The sequence below is a fragment of the Ischnura elegans genome, chromosome X (genome assembly GCF_921293095.1).
Source record: "Ischnura elegans chromosome X, ioIscEleg1.1, whole genome shotgun sequence".
NCBI classification, from domain to species: domain Eukaryota; kingdom Metazoa; phylum Arthropoda; class Insecta; order Odonata; family Coenagrionidae; genus Ischnura; species Ischnura elegans.
Genome location: NC_060259.1, coordinates 78,446,794 through 78,467,662, shown reverse-complemented (window position 1 = coordinate 78,467,662; position 20,869 = coordinate 78,446,794). Strand labels below are relative to the sequence as shown.

The window sequence follows — 20,869 nt, the reverse complement described above, 5'->3', positions numbered from 1 at the left end:
AACAAATAGGAATGCGGGTAGAAAAATCAAGAAGTTATCAAGAAAAACCATAAACCTAGAAGAGAAATTGAAAGACGTCAATTGCTTTGAAAATGGAGAGTGTCAAAGCGATATTGAGCAGAAGTTTAAACTCACTATGCCTTATTCTGAATAAAGACTAAGTTAAAACATCAGTGTCCTCAGCCGCACCAACTTCAACTAAGCGGTCACCACATACGGAAAGTTCACTGTGAATCTGTACAAAAAGACGAGGGTGGTAATTGCTCTGAGGCATTCAGTGAAAGCTCTGGTTGGTTCCAGAATTTTAAACGGCAAGCAGGTATTTTCAGTGCGGCAATATTAGGTGAATCTGCAAGTGTTGATAGCGCAGTCACTGCAACATTTTCTGATGAACTCCAAGCTGTGATTGAAAGTGGCTCCTCCTCTCCCCCTCAACTAGTTTTTAGTGTTGACGAGACAATATTGTGTTGGAAAAGAATTCAATCTCGTTCATTCATTGTTAGGGAAGGAAAACTGGGTCAGATTTCAAGGCATTTAAAGACTGTTTCACGAAGTTGCTATTGCCTCGGGGGACTTCAAATTGAAGTCAGTTATGATTTATTATTCACAAACTCCACGAGCAATGAAATGGTATTCAAATTAGCTCTAGCCTGTTATTTGGATGAGCATCAAAGGGGCCTGGGTGGCACAATAGTTGTTTTTAGGCTGGTTTAAAAATTCGTCAACTGTCGGCAATGCATTGCGAACCCCTGACATAGCAGATGTTAGCCCACGTGCACAACAGGAAGGAATTTCAAAAGCACGCATAAATTTTTTTTAGGTGAATAAAAGTATTTGAATGCGTGCCCACTATCTTTAAAGATATTTAATACTTTAAAAGTTTATATGAATAAAGTTTTCTAAGGCTATTAATTGGAATATATATGGTTTAGAAGAAATTTGATACCCAACACCTATGCTACCAGGAACGCATCCCTATCTTCCCAATATTAAAACGCTCTCATATAATGCAAATTCGTACAGGGCTAAGACCCCAGGGAACGCATCCCTTGCGCTATACGAGGCATGGGTGTATTACTGTCTATCTTTGGACAAAAGACTTAGAATTTTGGTTTTCGGTTAATAATGCTGGCGCAAGTTAACCATTTCCAATTAAGTTGCTGCCACAGATTTTGAGGAACTGTGAACAAACAGTTGCATTTTTGATTCATGATCATTTTCACCTCCCCTGTCCACATTCACCATTATAAGTCAACAATCATGAGATTTGTGTGATGCAACTCTCCATTCTGCTCTCCTATCCGCTAGCCTTTTCATAGTGATTTATTTGTTCTCTTTTGCATCCTTCATAACGTGACCTATGTAACTCATCAGTGGCCATCCCTTGCCCTTCTTCCCATCCACATGTCCTACAATTGTTTTCATCAGGCCATCATGTCTCCGAATGTGGCGAACGAAGTTGTCCTATCTTCTCCCTATGGTTTTTAGAAAAGTTCTCTTTTCTCCCACTCTTCTCAGCACTTCCTCATTACTTACTCAGTAGATCCATTTTATCTTCATCATTCTTCAGTAACACCACATTTCCAATTCTTTCACTCCTGAATTGTCTGCTGCTATCAAGGTCTAAGCTTAGCTCCCATAGAGAAATATGCTTCATATGTAGCTTCTGATGAATTGTTTCCTTACTTGTATGCTTTTGTCCATATAACTGTGGATAAACATTGCAGCCGGTCGAGAAAGAATAAAAAAGTGTGGAAAAATACTACTGCTGTTTCAATTATCCTTTATCCGTGGACTTCCACAAAGTCAACTCGTCAACAATCAGTTTGATCAACTTTCATGCCTCTTCACATATCACTCATCTGTGTCGTTTCACATCCAAGTACATAGTATGAAATCCATACTCCTTTGCTTCAAATGGAACCTCTGCCTAGTCTCTCCACCTACAACTTGGATCAGGGGTCTCCAAAATACCCGCGAAGGGCTTTCATCCGGCCCGCGCATTCGTTTCAAGTAGCGCGCGATTCTCGCTCGTTTAACTCTGTGAGACGCTGCTAGGAGCATTGCAGCGCTGTACTGCACGTCAAAGTCACCTTCAACTGTTCGTAAATGAGAAATACGCCACCAGATTCTTCAGTAGACGTTGTATCGAATACTTCAGTCATCGGCAAATTTGCTATCCGGCCCACGGGGCGATTCGGAACTTGGAATGTGGCCCTCGTGGCCTAGTAAGTTGGAGGCCCCTGACTTGGATGTTTGTCTGAACACGAATCCCAAATATACATAAATACAGTAAACTCTCGTTATTTCGAACTGCAACAGACCAAAAAACGGGAAGTTCGTGATAATGGACTTCGTGAGAGCATTTCATTTAGGAATCATTGCAAAAAAAAACATACCTGATAAAATTCCTTGTCTCTTCAATCTCCCATGCTTACACTCACACTGTGGAATAGCTTCAGAGTCATGTGTATGATATGCGCAAATATGGTGAGTCCTCAACATATGAATAAGATGCATTCCAAGACTTTGTTCCCAAGTTGATAAACCTATGCAAGGTATTGAAAAGTGTGGTTATCCTGCAGAATGCATCATTGAATTTCATTTCTGCATTTACTCATGATTGTGAATAACTGATCTAGCTGCGGGTGTGATGTGGATGGACCCAAAAAAATGTGCTGTCTGTGGGAAGGAAGAACAGGCAAAACACTGAACAGTTACCGACTTCAAAATGGATTTATCACTTTGTTCAGACTGTGCCTAAAGTGTGAGCTCCTTGATGCCACACTGGGTTGCATTGGCTGACTCCAAGGGCACCAAGTTAGAAATTTCGGGCATGCTTGGATATTTTGAATGTTCACATCTCTTAAAGTTCGTTTATCAAATGTTCGTTGGAAGAGGACATACTGTTGGTAATTTATGAGTGGATCACCATTACTCCACAGGAATGAAGCGCATTGCAGTGGAACTTGGTTAGTACGTTCCTCTTTAACACATTTTCTTCCTTAACATGGTGATTACTCTCGCTCCCAGTACCATCCAAACAAAATGGCAGGTAAAACTACATATTTGGTTAATTTGTTTTAAATAGTGGCGCTTTCCTGGTTAGTACGCTCAATTACTTGCCATGACGCAACCTGCAAGTTCTTTCCTCATATGCTTTAAGGTGTTTTAACTTTTGAATTCATAAATTATTTTATTATTATTAGCCGTATGCCATCTTACTTTCATCCCACACTTCTCTTTCTACAACTGTTATGCATCTAAATGCATTTCTCAATGTGAGGGGTACGTGCGTCATTGCTTGACAAGTGTTGCGGGGGCAGATGATGCTTTGGATCTCCACGCGAAGCGTAGCACAAAAATACTTGATCTCAGCACAAGAAATAGAAAGAAAACTACATTGGACAAATTTTTTAAGCGAATTTAAACTGCAAAATGTAATAATGTGCTTGTAATAATCTTTAAGTGTGTTTATAATCGTCCTATCAATATTGATGTATCAATCGATATAACAATCGATAGGGTTTCGTTCCAAGAATGAATGCATAAGACGGTTGCTGTGATTAATGGTAAATAAAGTTTTGCCAATATTTATGGTGTTTTAAAACAACAAAATGATATACTCAGAGTTATCATCATATTCTCCAAGTTAGCTTTGAGAAAGAAGCAATTACTTAGCTTAAGTTGTCCTTTTAAAACAAAAAAGTGACAAATCATGAGAGAATGATGCCGTTTTTATGTAATTGTCTCAGGGAAATCCATGGAACATTGATTTTCATTCACATGGTTCTGTTTTTGCAATGCAGTGTTCATTTTCTTGATTTTCAATGTGGAAAGAGTTCAGGAAGAGGATCCTATGAGAACTTCTGAAAGTAGGTAATTGTAATTAGGACAACTTTTCCACAGAGTTCAATTACCCCAATCGCTATCTACTTTCCTGGTAAGCACATTTTCCTGGATAGTATGTTCATTTTTTGCGGTCCCTTCAGAAATGTACTAACAAATTCTACTATATATGATGTTGCGTGGATACTGAAGTATCTTCTACTGAAGAAAGAACCAAAATTGGGTACAGTGCGCCAGGAGAACTTAAACGTAGTGCAATGATTATGATGTAGCATAGTGTATATCCACCTAAATACAGTTGCATATCTGTGGAACTTTGTAATAAAGTATATTTTATAACCCCGGGACCTAATTTTGTAATGCTGTTTCTTAATTATTGATTGGATTAGCCTTTTTGGGGGGACCTACGATTTGTTTTGTAATAATGCTGTTCGTATTATCGAGAGTCTAGTGTATTTTCTTCATTAAATAAGTTGTCTTGCCCTTACCATCCATCCGCCTTCGTGTCTTAGATTCAGTATCTCGTCGATAATTTGCTTCAACAACCTGTGTAACCTCCTTGTGTCTTTACACTGCACGCATGTAGCGAAGGAATAATTGAGAAGGCTGCTATAAATGAATATTGTGGATGCATTCTGGTCCAGTTGAAAGAGTCACGTGAGGACTATGACTAGGAATTCCCTAGTAGCTTCCTCAAGTATGAAGAGGGTCATTCACTGAGATGAAGTCAAAATTCATTAAAAGATATTGATAGATAGCTAGATAGATGGAAAGATGAGTAACAGTGAAAAGAATTTCCCCCTTCAGGCATTTGCTCGTGCATAGAAGACAAGAAAACATAAAAGTTGCCACCCACGTTTCGTGAGCTGGTGATGTTATAAGAGATCTGGCTCATTTACTTATTGAGGGGAAACTTTTCACAGAGGAAAGCAGTTGCTAGTAAACAACCATGAATCACATGCTGCCCGTGCATAAGATCGAAGAGGGGCTGAGAATTGGTAATCCTCTTGGTATGAGTTTGAAAAATTCATTGGCAGATTGAAAAAACTGAGAAAATCAGGTCTTTTTGATTTTCAAACTATCACAGATGTCAGTTAATTAAAATTGATGAAGCCCATTCTGCTGTTCATAGAGTTGCTCTCCCACACATCCTCATTCATAAACCACACCACCCATGTATGTACCGAGTTTTCATCCTGTACTTAAATCCCTTGGATACATCCTGCATCCCATATGTAAGTTATGTTTGTGCCGAATGTTTTTGTATGTTTGTAATTCATATATTCCTGTTGTTATCCATATCCATCTATTCATTATCGTAATCCATAAATTCATTAATTTTTAAAATAGCCACTTTTGATATTTAGGTTTTCTTCCTCCTTTACCTAGTCTATTCATTCTGTGATATCCTCTTCGACATTTTCCACTTCTTCATAATTGTAGTCTGCCAAAGGCGTACCAACATGCACCACTATGGTATCTACGTATGTGGTATCCTGTCTTCACCATTAATTTCTTTTCATTTACTACAAAAGCTTTTCACACATCCTTGGACTCAATTCCTCAATTCAGGTTGAACCATAAGGCCTGAGTGTATAATCCTGAAGCTTCCATTCAAAAAATCTTCATCTTTGGCCTCATTATTATATCCCATTTTGTCTCTCATCATCCAAAAAATAAATGCAAGTAACTTGGATTAGTGATAATTTCTCATGTCTTGTGCTTGCAACAATATTTATTAGAAAACACTGTGAAGAATAGTATTACTGAAACAAAAAATTTTTGATTAAAATATTCATTGCTGGCTCGGTGTATTTTGTCGCTGTAGATACTATGCAAAGATGAATAAAAATTGTTCTTTGAAATGGGAAAAGTGTGTTCAATGTTAAGGGCTTTTGACAAGAAAAACCGATTAGTCCTAGTATTTTTTTTAAATTTCCTCCATTTGATCTCAACCAAGTATATTGTACTGTAAATTTAGTTTAAAATATTTGTTTTCCTTCCAAAATTCAAGAGATTAATATGTTAAAAATTTTACTTTAACTTCCTTGGTCAATGGGCGAACTTGTTGGGTTGGTTTTTGCTTCATTAAAAGTCTTATTTTGGTAATTGATTGCTGTCTTCTTTATCTTTGACACAGAAATCCATGGAGAATGAAGAAAGCCCTCTGTTCACTCCTTGAAACGCCTCAAAACAATTTAAAAATTTTTCAGGTGAGTAATGATTTGGTAATTTGTTACTGAAAGAAAACAAAGTTTCAAGGTATTAAAATCTTTTAATAATCCCAGTCAGTTAAGCATAAATCACTCGATCATTTTTTTGTCACTTTGGAGTTCTGACTCCAGCGATCACTCTTAATCGATCGTCTTGCTCAATTGTATTTTCCCGATAGCTCCAATGATGAGGATTTCCCATCACTTTTTCATCACTCAGTATGTCGCTTTTTCCGTTGTTGAAACTGTCACTGATACTGCATATCAGCCAATCAGAACACATGGTCATTTAGAGTGCTGTGCAATGTTTGACAGTGCTGGGAACTACTTAGGTACACATGAACAACTTGCTGTGAAGACCCTGAAAAGTGATGGAAGCATTGATGAAAAGAGTGATGGAAATAATGACCGTGTGATTCAAAAAAGTGATGCCTCGAGCAATCACATTTCTGGTCCCAAAAATCGATTGCTTGAGTGAAGAGCCTTTTTACACGGGGCACAGAATTGCGCAGGTCAGAGCTGCATTAATTTATAAAATGGCGTGGAATTGTGCAAATGCATGAATGAAATTAGAACAATTTGGTTGTCCTTAATGGCTACCTAAAGTTACTCCGTTTTATGTAATAAATTCTATTCTGTACTTTTTATTTTTTTGGGGTAATAAAACAATTTAATAACAGGGGCTATTTTGCCGTCTCGCATCCACGCATTCTCGCATATGTTCTAGCAATTCACCACTTTACACGATGCTATTTTGATTGCGCCTTCGCACGTACGTCAGATTTCACAATTCCGTGTACGGTGTAAAACGGCCTTAAGAGAGATGAAAAAAATGATTGTGCGATTCAGGCTTAACGTGCATTCTAATGAAGCTGAAGAAGCATTACTTCAGTGACTGCAAACATATGTCCATTTGAATCGTTCATGAAAAATGAATAGGAATGACATATGACACATTTGGTTGTTCACAAACTCCTCCAATCAAGTGAAACCTGTACTCACTCTGAGACTCTGGTGGTAGTCAATGGGGAGCTTATGGAAGCCCAGGCACAAATACTGTACCTTAGTGCGAGTATGCATCCACCCGATTTGTATATGCATACACGGTTACTCCAGACTGACACAAGCGTAAAGGCCTGTTTACACGATACATTAACACGTACGAGTTAATGTCTGTTTGCGTGAATGATATTTGTGGACCGGTACGGAACATGTACGAATGCATGAACCAAATTAGAACAGGTTCTATTTTCTGTGCATGCATTTGCACAAGTTGGGTGGTTACACGGTGCAATTTGGCGTTCATTCTCACGTTCATACATTTAGACATTAACCCGTATGTGTTAATGTACCATGTAAACAGGCCTTAAGGCCATGGACTTGTGGAATGGCTATCCATGCTGACCAAAATTCATGAATTGGTCTTGCTCATTGTTTGGATTATTGTATTGGCTCTTACAGTCCTAGCATTAAATTGTAATGTTCTCATAGCAAACAATTTGGGACAGTATTCTTTTGAAATTAGTGCTTTAGCTCAAAAGAGATGTACTGTCTCATTTGACTTGCTGCAATAATTTTTATGAGTGATAGTCACACCTTAAAAGGCTAACATACTGGTTCACTGAAACTTTGTCCTTCTCTTCTTAGTCACCTCTAATTTTTTTTTAATTGAGATGAAATTTTTAGTGGGGCAAAGCAACCCTGTCTTCCCTCAGTGCAATTTATTGGTTAGTATTACATTTTAGGATGGAATTTTTGGATGAAAATCTGAAGAATGACAAGTAAATAGCAAAAAGAAATGGGTCAAATAGCAGATTTCTCTAACTCTAATATCGAATTTGAATATTAAATCATTGCTTGCATATTTGAATACCTCAAATTTCGAATACCTCAAGTACTAGAACTGTGCAAAGCATATTAAATGTACATTTTTTCTTCTCTTTCACTGATGAATGTATAAATAAAAAGGTATATATCAAATACATTTTAAAAATAAACTTTTTTGTTTTGAATAAATTCCCCACATTTATTGTTGTTGCTTTCCGTCAGCTATTTTCGGTTGCACTTTTCCTAAGGTATCTGTTTTCGTTGGGTGACTTTGTTTAAACAGACTTGTCTTCGAACTCAACTGTATTCAAATTGTAACCCATTGAATCTGCTAGTCGACTGTCTTTTTCTCTGAGGAGGAAGCTTTCTTTGATATCCCATGTGGTGTTTAGAGAAGGAAATATGGTGTTTTCATTTCATTAAAACATGTGAAATGGGATACAATTGAACTCTTCCAATGTGCACATGGCACCATGCATGAGGAGGTGAGAAGCCAAGGGGTATGATTGATTTTATTTCCTTAACAGAGTTAGCTAAAGAAATTAATTGAAGAAAACAGACGAGGTCAACTAGATACACATTTAGTAATGCATTTCATTTTCCTCTCGATGTCAGCACAGGACAGAGATTCAATCGTACATCTTTGCCACTAAGTTTTTGTATGCGCAGTGGAATCGCGTTGAAGCAAGTACAGGCCATTGCGAGACCCCTGCCTTTGCAAGAGATAGCAGATGCACTGTCAATGGACCCTATGATTAGCATTTTTAAAAAAAATTGTGTTTGCGAGGCCCTTTCAGCATTGGCACTCGCCATAGCGAGAGTTTCCATCGTCGGAAAACCTTCACCAAGAGTTCCTAATCCTTGTAATTGCTGGTGATCGGTTAGAAATGAAGTTAACATGGAGTGCTCAGTCTTAAATTCATGTGGTTAACTGTAGTTTGATAACTATGTAGTTCATTTTGGTGAAAATATGGAGGCATAAGCATTCACGAATGCTCGATCTTCTTTTTTCCTCGGCTGGCAGAAAGTAGTCAACAGCATACCCATATGTCCGTGAGTTGCATGAATAGAGAGTGATAGAGAGCATTTGAAGGTAGACACCATGGCCAAAAAAACACAAAACATGTCTAGCGATAAAATGAAAATAATACGATAATACAAGAGTGCAATAATACAATAATACAAGAGTGGCGTAATTAATTTATCTTCCTCTTTGCTCTTCACAATTTAAAAAAAAACAAAGAGAAGAACTCTCTGCCATGGTTTGGGAGGGCAAACCATCACAGCAGAAGCGCCTAAGAAATGCAGAACATGAAGAGTTAGAAGGAACCTTGTTCGGGTGGTTTTGCACACTTCAATCTGTGGGAAATCCTGAGAAAGGAGCTACATATATGCTTTAAGCTAAATCTGAGTATTTCAGTGATAGATTAAGAATCGAGAACTTAAAAGTGCTTGGAAGGTTGGTTATACTAATTAAAAGCACGAAAGCATTATATCCCTTCTTAACTGCTGGTTAACCTGGGGTGTAGACCTGAAACCATGGAAGAAAGGACTCCGACCCTAGCAGAGTATCTTACGATATAATCCACATGTGATATAGCGCAAACGAAACGAAAATTTGCAGTATGGAGTGTTTCTTGCAATGATGCTTCCATAGGCAGGCGGTAATGTGCTCTTAGCAACGACGTCTGTGAAAAGCTGACACTGCACTTTATTATTTTATTTATCATTTATTTAATTTAATTAAAAAAATTCTGCATTCTTTTTCATGTATCACAGTCATTATTTTTAAAATCACTAAATTCATACTGTAAGTTTTGTTGTCCTGAGGGTCCATCAGATGCGTATGCTTTTTCATTTCTTTGTTGCGCATTAACCATAAGTGTTTTATTATTAGTCTCACTTTCTTGCGGCTTGCTTTTGTTTTGCTTGAGTGACAATAGCATAATATCTGCATTATATTTTTGTGATATAATGTTAAGTTAATATCTTTTCTTACGTTACCCATTTCAATTCAAATCATTTTTATTGCAGTGCCATGGATACACTCAGTGTATTACATATTTCCACGATGTTGTGGGCATAACACTCAAAATAGACCTTTTTTAAACAATGGCAATTAAATGACGACATTATCCATGCTTAGCAGACTTTTTTGTGTAGATAATGAAGATATTACATTGTATGATAGAAAAAGTCTTCCGAAGCAGGGTCATTCTACCACCTTCCACCGCTTTCGTCTGCAGAAACAAATGCAATACATTATTTTACATAACTTCTGTGAAACGTAAGGAACAATAAGCATACATGAATCATGGTCCCTAAATAAGGACCATGGCAAGTATTGGAGGCTTAAAATAGCCGTGATAGTTTTGTCAGTAACTGTTTGAATTTTCTGGCAGAAAATATCCAAATAATAGAATACTCACGTAAATGCACTCAGTGCTTAGAAAAGTGGACAGGTCGGTTATGCATTGGGATAATGATTGGCAAAGCAATGTTTTGCATGATTTTGATACAGTTAGGGGCTTATAAATTGAATGGTTAGTTTATTATTTAGGTAAGGAAATTTAGTGATGCAAAAAACATCACCTTTCCTCTGGATTTATGATTAAGTTTATCAGAAAGAAGCATCTCCATCGCCGCAACAATCCCATTCCTATATAAGTGTTGAAAATAGGGTTATTGGCTATTATTTGCTCCACCACCAGTAAAGCGACAAGTCGCCATAGCGAGTGTTTATTTTAGCACTGTGGTGTCTCGTTTTATCGAGGTTGCACTGTATTCCTTTTATCAATTTCTGTACCTAGTACATACTGTTTACTAAAAAAATCACTTGTACCCCTTGGCTTCTCACCCCTTCATTTAAATTGGAGCTGTCACAAGACACGCTCAAATAGAAGGACACCTGCTTATATTTCACGACTTTGGACGACAAAAAATGGAGATGGTTTGCCTTCTTTGAATTTCCTTCATTGACCGAAGAGTAATAACCCACTGTACAGGAAACCTAATTTTATGCTGAGCAATATTGGTGGCTCAAACTTTGTCAATATACCTTTTCCTCCCATAGTACACAGACCAGTGAAGGAAAATGTATTGCCACTTGTGTGAGTAACTCTTTGAAAGTGTACCTGTCCCTGCTTGTCCTGACTTTTAAAGTGAAGATTTTAGATGCATAGACCTCTAATTCATTTTTATTTCTTCTGTGTTTTTCTTGAGGTTTTATTCAAAATAAATTCAAATTCAACTGAAATTTAAGGTTGGCCAAGTATGAATATTAGTCTATTTTTTCATTGTGAGGGGGAGAGAGAACTCAAATTACAATTTTTCATTGAAATCTCATGTGTGATGTGATACTCAAATGCATGGAAACCTTTAATATCATAATTCTTAATTTTTTCCAGGATGGTGCTCTAATTTATGGCCAAGGAGCTGTTGGAAGTATTTTACCTGTGTTAAAAGACTGGCTAAGTGGCCCAACTAATATTAATGACTCCAAGAAGTGAGTGTGAAGAATTTGTTCCTATTATAATGCTTAGAAGTGTTATTTTACATAAATGAGAGTGGAGAAATTTGATGGATTAGTCTGGTTTAGTGACCCAATATAGTTGGCAATGGTTTATCAGGGTGTCGAAGCACTCAGAAATTTTCTATGGTCTCAAGATTCAGAACAGTGACAGAAGCTATTTGCTTTTTTGGCAAGTTAATATTGGTCGCACTTTTTATTCCAGTGATAACCCAAAGTACATGCAATAGCCCACTTTACTCTTATTAGTAGGGATGGACGGATCCAGGATTTTTTTCGGATCCGGATTCGAATCAGATCCCTGATTTTCAGAGCCGGATCTTTCGGATCGGATATTTTCGAATCCAAATGCATTTTCAAATTCCTGACGCTCAGATTCCCCCGATGATTGTTCAATATCTTGGGAAGAGTCGCACTATGTGCCAGTCGTATTTTGCCTTTTTTATTTTCCACGGCTGAAATTCTCCTACGTAACCTATGCTAGAGCTTTCAAACAAAATGGTTCATGAGTAGGACAAGAATCGCATGCAACGGCACATTCAAAGATAGAATCGGTACTTTTTCCACCCTTATGGGGCATTGCATTCACTGAAGCTATTATTTAAAATTTCAAATCTAGATCTGATGTCTTCCGCGACTTTGGATACAATGTATCCGACGAAGGGCAATATCCGCGGATATTTGGATCCTAGGTATCCGATCCGACCATCCCTACTTATTATTCATAGTCTGGAAATCATTGGGGTAAAGAGTGTGCCTTTATCAGCAAATTGCTAAGTTTAATATCTCTTACATTTTCATGTTGCTGGCCTCGGTGGCCGCAGGGTTTGGTCTTCACCTGCTAACCCAAAAGTTGCGGGTTTGAATCCTGTCTGGTTGGGTTTTCTGCCATACAGGGCTTGGGCGTATGTTATACAGTGAGTCCTCGTTCTACGTCACCCCGTTTAACGTCATTTTGCGATAACGTCACCAAAATTTTGAGACCGTCATTCGTTTATCGCACCCTCGCTTCACGATAACGTCAAGGCTTTTACATTTCGCGCGAGAAAAAAACACGAAGCGGCGGGCGTTGAAGGTTGTTCGTTTTGTGGGCGGTAATACAGTCAGTCCTAACGAAGTGTAAAACGGTGTTTTTATTGTTAATTGTGATTACGGTTTTAGCAAATTTTCTGCAAAATGAATTCTTAGGTAGGTGCGCAAGGTTTTACTTGACATAATGGTTTTCAGGAACCTAAAAAGTGATTTCAAGGAATTTTTCCGTGTAGAACTCGGGAGTTTTTGTCGTCACTTTTTTCGCCGTGTTCACAATAATTTTGGTTCCTGTAACTGCGACGATGTTTCAGTGATGATAATGCCCAGGCGACGCTCGCCCGGGCAACCACCATACAGGAAGACAGGAACTCTTATTTATGCCATAGCTTGTCATTCCCATCGTAAAAAATGCCCCAGATATGATATGCTAAAATTTTTTCGCATAGGAATTGTGAGGTCTAGGAGCCGATATTCACTTTTTACATTGTTTCTTATGGGATATTATGTTTCGATTAACGTCATTTCGTTTATCGTCACATTTTCCAGGAACGGTAAGTGACGTTAAACGAGGACTCACTGTACTTTATTGTAAGAGAGGACTGTGTAGTAGGGCAGATCGGAAAACTCGATTTTTTTTCAAATCCATCTGGCCCAATGAAAAAAAGTGGGACTGATCGAAAATAAGGCCTGAAAAATCTGAGACCTTTAGGTGAACCCCTGACCCTCGCTCAAATGCTATTTATGGGGGGGGGGGAGGGTCAAAAATAAAAAAATAATATTTTATGGTTATTCCCTATAGATTTTGCAAATTTACTGTACTTCGGGGCAAAGTTATGTGCATTTTGACGTATCTGCAACCGTTAAGCTACAAAATGCCAATTTTGAGTGCATGTCCCCAAAGAAAATACTCCAACCCCGTGCAGCGTCGCGGGGAAGAGAAGCGGCAGGCTGCTCCCATCCCCTCCCTGCATGCCTCTCCCCCTCCCACGCCCCGAATACAGCAAAATTCATCCAGCGTGTGCTGCTACGAGGGTGCTTATCTTTGATAATATATACATCGGCAGATGGTAGAAGGTAAAAAATAATGCGTGATGAGACAGACAACTTGTCCCTTTTTTGGTGCCTCATCATTGGCTTTAAACAAATCAACGTTTCCAAATTTTAGAGAAGTAATGAAATAGTTTTGTAATACATATTCACAATATTTTTAGATCGGAGTCTTTTAGTCTTTTATGCAATTTTAATTTTTGGAAAAATAAGTGCCTTGAATCATACAATTCCTTCCATTTCACTGCCGAATTGTCATTGAGCCATGTTTTGTAATACCTATTCAAGCTAATACTATACTAAGTAGAGATGGGTAGGCTCCGGTCCCGGTTCTCAGTACTGCTGGTTCTTGGCCTGTGGAACCAGTATCAAGAACCGATCACATTAAGTCGGTACTTTAGAACCGGCTCAGAACAGTGGCAAGAATTTGAATATGGTGCCCAAAGCCAAAATGGTCTGCAGTTTATGCAAGGCCAAAAAGTGAAAAAAAAAAATATTTAAAAAATGCATGTATGTATTACTTTCCAATTGCATGGCTTCCACGTTTTTTTCTTTTGAGAGTTGCTCACTAACACGCGCATTTAAGGGTTCGTCACTTTGTCGCTCTTGCCAAGATTGTAACATTTCCGTAGCCATAGTGGCTACTTTCAAATGAGCTGACTTTTGGCCTGCCACAGTCCACTGCACAGCGCCATCCATTCAACTTACCACAGGTCTCTATGGATGTCTTCAAAAAAAGTCGAATTTCACTGTTGATGGCATGGCGCCCATTTCAATCAGACCTGGCAATGCGCCGTGTACGGTGTTAAATACACACAATGCTACATTGGGGCCGCTTTCAGATGAAACGACTTTTCGCCGCCCACCGTTCACATGCAATTCAGGCGGCTTTCAGACAAGACAACTCGGCAATGCCGCGTGCTGAGCTGTGAATGACGGAAAATCATTTTGTCTGAAAGTGGGTGATTGAATCAGTACATATACAGTACAGTGAAACCTCGATATAACGACACCCCACGGTGCACTAATAAACACTCGCTATAGCGAATTGTCGCTTTACCGGAGGTGGAGCAAATGATAGCCAATATACCTGTTGCGAACAGATATACAGGAACAGGAGTGGTGCGGCGACAGATAAACATCTATCCGATAACCGTAAGCATAAATCCAGACGAAAGGCGATGTTTTTTTGCATCACTAAATTTCCTTACTCAAATAACGACTAACTATTCAAACAATTTATAAGTGCCGCACTGAATAAAAATCATGCAAAGCATTGTTTCGTCATCATTATATTTATCGAATGACAGTTTACCACATAAATTTGAGACTGAGCACTCCATTAACTTCATTTCTAACAGATCGCCAGCAATTACAGATGTTAAGGAGTCTTCATGAAAGTCTTCCGGCGGTGAAACTCTCGCTATGGCGAGAGCCAACTCCAAAAGGGTCTCGTAAAAACGAATTTTTTAACACGCTTATTATAGGGTCAATTGACGGTGCATCGGCTATCTCTCGTAATAGCGGGGGTGTCGCTATAGCCCGTACTCGCTTTAACGAGGTTCCACTGTAATTCTTCGACACACGAGCAAGATGCATTCCGAGAGCTTGTTCGTAAGTTGATGAATCTATGCAAGGCATCGAAAAGTGTGGTTATCTTGCAGAATGCAACACAGCATTACAATTTTGCATTAGCGTGGCTGCTCAGTTTATCCATGGTGTCGCTGTACCAGCGTGTTGAACAGTTTATTGTTGAGGTTATAAGAACTGTGATAGTGAAGCATGCGAATAAGTTGTCAATCAAATTAAAAATTTAAGCTGCATTGCAGAATACAGAATTTTTGAACTGACTCACAAGTTGCAACAAATTAACGGATGTCAACAGAAGTTGGGGAAGTTTCAGTATTGATCCTGAAGCTGTGCTGCATATTTTGTGCGGCCCTCCAAAATCAACATTGAATACTGCTGTTTTTGGTGAACACTTGCTCGTACTGCAGGCAATATTTCTTCTAATAAAAGAACAGATTATACCCGGATAATAATAATACAGTAAAACCTCTTTACATCGTAATGGAGGGGACCAAAATTTGGGCAATTTGATGCATGGAGGTTCACTATAGAGAGGTTTTAGTGATATGCACCATGTTTTCATATCCTTTGGAAATGTAAGGCACTACTGTCTATTAAACCATCATATTTATGCGTTTAAATAAACATGCATGCATTGGTGAACACATATTTATTATTTAATGATAACAGAGGGCGAGCTCTATTGCGTGATTTTTACCATGATTCAAAAGAAAACAATGTGATCTCTCAAAAATCAACAGTCACTTAAAATGATTAGGGTACCTCGATACCATTTTTATTTTTTACTGTTAGGTATGCTCTCATATGGAACAAAATGGCGATAACTAATGTTAAAGTGAAAATTACAGCATATTATAGGTGTTTAAGAAAAAAAATAAGCATGAAACATTTATCGCTGAAAATGTCATTCCATGTACGTAATCGCGGCTGCATTAATGGTATCTTTGTCCCAGTGCAATTTGCGGAGGTAGTTAGGCAGTCTTGGGGGTGTCTCCTTACTTTGATAAGTGGAGGTTTTACGAGATAAAGAGGTTCACTATATAGAGGTTTGCCTATAAATTTACATGTAAATCTGACGGGACCGTAGGGGTGGTATGAAGTATGGAGGTTTATGATGTAAAGAGGTTCACTATATAGAGGTTTTACTGTAATAATAATAATTTTTATTGTTCCTAGAGATCACCTATGTACCGGTGACATTGGGAGTCGTCAAAGTAAGAATTAATAGTTACAAATAAATGAAGTGTTATAATATTTACAATTTTTACAGTTTAAAGGAAAAGTTACAATTTTTGTGGCTGATGGGCAAAGATTACTCAGAGCCCAACATAAAATCCTTCAGGCTATAGTAGTTGTTTTCCATTAAATATTTCTTCAAAGCATTCTTGAATGGTGTAGGTGGAAGACATTTGATATCATACGGTAAATTGTTGTATATTTTTGATAGGGAGAAGAGGGGTCCTTTGGTTAGATAGATAAGGTAAAAATGTTGAATTTTAAAAATAAAAACCTGGAGGAAGAACCAGTGGCTGCCTAATTTAAGATGACATATTGGTTGATCATGCATTTTGAACAACATATTGTTTAAACTTTATTACATGGCAAATAAAATTAAGGGGATGATCTTAAGTTTTTTTACAGAGCTCTCCTGCTAATTTACGCATTTAATGAAGTTATTTTCGTTCACTTCTTGTGGTTTTTCACTTAAATTTGCCATTAATTCAAATAATAAGTGTTCATCCTTGGAACGGAATAGCGAGTACCAAGAGCCGATGGGGGAGAACCGGAACGGTACCGAGAACCAAAAAATGTATAAAACTGACTCATCCTTGATTATTAAGTGTGTTAAAAATTCTTTCGATGCCCTTTCTCAAGTTTAATCACCCAAAAATATTCTAATCATTTTCTTATGATTAACTTGAAAAAAAAATCAATGTTACTTTTGTACAAATGGGGAGCCCTACTGAGATGCCACATGAATAAAACATTTTGTGCTTTTGTACTTAAAAAAATTACTTTTTGATCTCGAGTCGAGTTGAAAATTACTCGCAAGTATCAAGTCGAGTCAAGTATGGTAATAGGGTAGTTTCCTTCATCTAAGGAAACGAAAGGCATTGATTGCGATTCGTTACCCCCCATTAGTGTATTCATAATACACAAATTATTTGGTTTTTGAAATACCGGTTTAGACGAATGGCAAGGGTCAAATTTTATCCTCATTTGAAAAAGGCCAGATTGGTGCCCATGCGATTCCACTCCACGTGACGTCACAGAGACCTAGTTCCTACACGAGAGGATAGGAGTTATACATCATCTGAGGTTACCAATGCATGCATGAGGCACAGAGCTCAGGGAAACATGTCTTAATAATCACCTATTAAAACTGGCTAAGGTCGGAAAGTTTTCTTCGTTTGATAAGGTATTAATAAACCTTTTTTAAGCCAAGCGCTACCAGCCAGCAAGGTGCTCAGCTACCCGCTAGCATCCTGCGTCCTATCAGCGCTCAGAGCCTCGATCAAGGTCGCCTCACAAGGCGGGAGGGGGAACCAGAAATGCGTCACACGGACTTTTTCCCATCATTCCTACTTACGTGTCGCGTTTTCGCGCGCTTGAAATTTTTCACTTTTCATTTAATCGCGAAAAATAGATATCGTCATTTAAAAATCTAAAAGCGTGAAATACGTACTCCAGGAGTAATAATCTTTCGATTTAGGCAATAAAAAAATAATAGGAAACCACCCTATTGTGTACCAGGCAATACAGCAATGAATGCTCCAGCATGTTCTCATTTTTCCTATCCATACTATTCTATCCTGAATGCTTAGCTTAATGTGAAAAGGAAAAGATAATGAGGGATGTTGTTTTAAATCTTGTGAGAATTAGGAGATTAGTGAAAATAAATGTCTTAAACAGTTACATAATCACAGTTGAAATGAAATAACCTGTAATACTATGTCATCTATATAATTAATACATTTATCGAAACTACTCGGAAGAGCCCTCAAAAATTTCATATGCACAATGGCAATGAAGACTATATACGTAAATGAATCGTGTAATATTTGATCCTTTCAAATTCTCATGCAGAAAAACCTATTGTTGTACATGTTATAGCAGCAGTTTTTGATGTCTTCATGCCACAGTATTGCCTGAAGAAAATTGTCGCAACACACTTGCGAGTCTGGACTAGTACTTTCTGACCAAAGTTGCAAGATTTGGGAACTTTGGGATTTTTTAGAAGTTTTATAAACTATTTTTATGGATCATGAATCTTCATGGAGTTTGAGCGAAAGAACTACAGAATTTTAGCTCTGCAGACCAAAAATTTTTTTCTTTATTTTGTACTTCATTTAACCCTTACGCACCGGGCTCCTCGGTGAGTTGGTTTTGGCTGTACGAAGGCTTTGAGCATATCTTTTTTGCCCTTTACAGAGTTGTTTCTCTGCAAAGAATTGTCCAGGTAGTCGCTTCCTCCACTTAATGACCTTACATAACAGGGTGCCGGACCCTTTCCTCTGCAACTGGGCAAATGTAATCCTCGACCCTTTTCCCGAAGGCAGCCCATCACGGCGTACTTTTGCGGTCAGTTTATTGCTACTAGTGCGATTTTAATTTTTTTAAATTGTTACTATTGCAGCAAATGTCATTTCATCAATGTATACCTTTCATTTTGCAATGCCTTTAGAACTTTTAAACGAAGTTCTACGGTTATTTTTAGGGTTTTCAGTAAAAGGGCATTTTTATACTAGATGATGATGAACTTCATTAATATGAATGCGAGAGTTCAGTTAAAAATTTGGAACCAATCAGCAGAACATCCAGAATGTAATTCTTGGCATTGATTTTCAATAAAGGCAACATGTACGTTTTTAGTTATTCTAACTTATAAACAAATAAGTGACCATGAGCACCTTCCTTGAGTGGGACATTAAGTGCCAGAATGGGACGAGGTAATCCCTACACGGACAATAAGAAAGGTTCGGACCTCTCACGCCTAGGGACCCTAATGGAGCTTGGGACCCACTTGGCATTCTTGACTGCAAAGCCGTGAAAACTAGGCCTTCGGACTTTAGCTTCGAAAAATTGAAGCCGAGGAAACACACGGCTTTGCCCTTTAGCGTCAGAAAATTCAAGCCGTGAAAACACGGCCTTTTTAGGGAAAAGGTTAAGCAACCACAGCAATTATTTTTTTATTAGGTCAAGAAGGAAACCAAATGCAATGAAAGAATAATCATAAATTAACATCGGAAGTACCTAGTATTAAATAAGGCAGAAAGATGGCTCCCTTTTTGTGACATCAAGCACCTGGAAAAACCGGCTATGTAACCGAAACTACTCGACTTGACATTCGTAATACTAATCAAAGCACTCAAATCAAGTACTAACTACTCCACTCGACTCGAATTTTTGAGTACTCGCACATCCATATAATGTATATATTCATTTTTTCCATTGTATTAATTGGCATATGGATTTTATATTCTTTGTATATTTTCACTTAATACAAAAAGCAGCTCAGCTTAATTATTGCTATAGTTCCACCACAGGGCACTCAAGTTCACATTCATTTTCCATCGAAAAATCCTCTACTCCATTGGAATGGTAACAAAAGCTCTTGGAATATATAGTGCTCGTAGTGTAAAAGACAACCCTGCGGTAGTACAGTAAAACCTCTTTACATAGTAATGAAGGGTACCAAAATTTGGGCAATTTGATGTATGGAGGTTCACTATGGAGAGGTTTTAGTGATATGTACCATTTATTCATATACTTTGGAAATGAAAGGCACTGCTCTCTTTTAAACCATTATATTCATGCATTTAAATAAACATCCATGCATTAGTGGACTTATATTTGTTATTTAATGATAACACATAGCGAGCACTATTGTGTGATTTTTACCATGATTCAAGAGAAAACGATGTGATCTCTCTTAACCCTTTTGCTGCTTCAATAGATTTTTCATCGGTTCCATTATTTTGCCTATTATCCAGAAAAAAATGAATTGAATCATTCATTTGACGTCGCTGAATGTCGCCGCACGAATGGACGTAGTTCCGCTAGAATTTCGAGCAGATGACAGCACCTACGACCGAAGGGAGGGTTTTTCGAAAACGTAGATATTTACCCGCATGTCGTGTTGAAAGGAAAAGTTTTTTGAAAGTCGTGGAATATCCCCGCATGTCACAGGCAATAACCATAATGTTTTTTGCAGGTATTCCCGCTTGTAGCAGCGAAAGGGTTAATTCAACAGTCACTTAAAATGATTAGGATAGTTGGATATCTTTTTTCTTATTTACTGTTAGGTATGCTCTCATATGGAACAAAATGGCCGTAACTAACGGTTAACGTGAAAATTACAGCATATTAAAGGTGGAAAAGAAAAAAAAAGTGTGAAACATATATTGCTGAAAATGTCATTCCATGTATGTAAACGCAGTTTCATTAATGGTCTCTAGTTGTCTCAGTACAATTTACAGAGGTAGTTTGGCAGTCTTGGGGGAGTCTCCTTGGTATGATAAGTAGAGGTTTTTATGAGATAAAGAGGTTCAATACAAAGAGGTTTGCCTATAAATTTTCTTGTAAATCTGACAGGACTGTAGGGGTGGTATGAAGTATGGAGGTTTATGATGTAAAGAGTTTCACTACATGAGAGGTTTTACTGTATTGGTTGAAATTTTACCTTTTATCAGTTTCATTGTCTTGGGATTGAAGTTGGTTGATTAGCGAGTCTATTTTGTTAGTATTTGTACTGGGTGTCACCTTTAATTGTAGCTCTTGA

At 37.9% G+C, this 20,869-nt stretch overlaps 1 protein-coding gene across 1 annotated transcript in view; it reads left to right on the top strand.

Moving 5' to 3' along the window:
• Positions 1–20,869, top strand: part of LOC124171075 (inositol-pentakisphosphate 2-kinase) — a 43,766-nt gene that overhangs the window by 16,077 nt on the left and 6,820 nt on the right. Inside the window, exons 6-7 of the mRNA XM_046550222.1 lie at positions 5,990–6,062; positions 11,297–11,394. Of these exons, the coding sequence (XP_046406178.1) occupies positions 5,990–6,062; positions 11,297–11,394 (171 nt within the window). The remainder of the gene's footprint in view (positions 1–5,989; positions 6,063–11,296; positions 11,395–20,869) is intronic.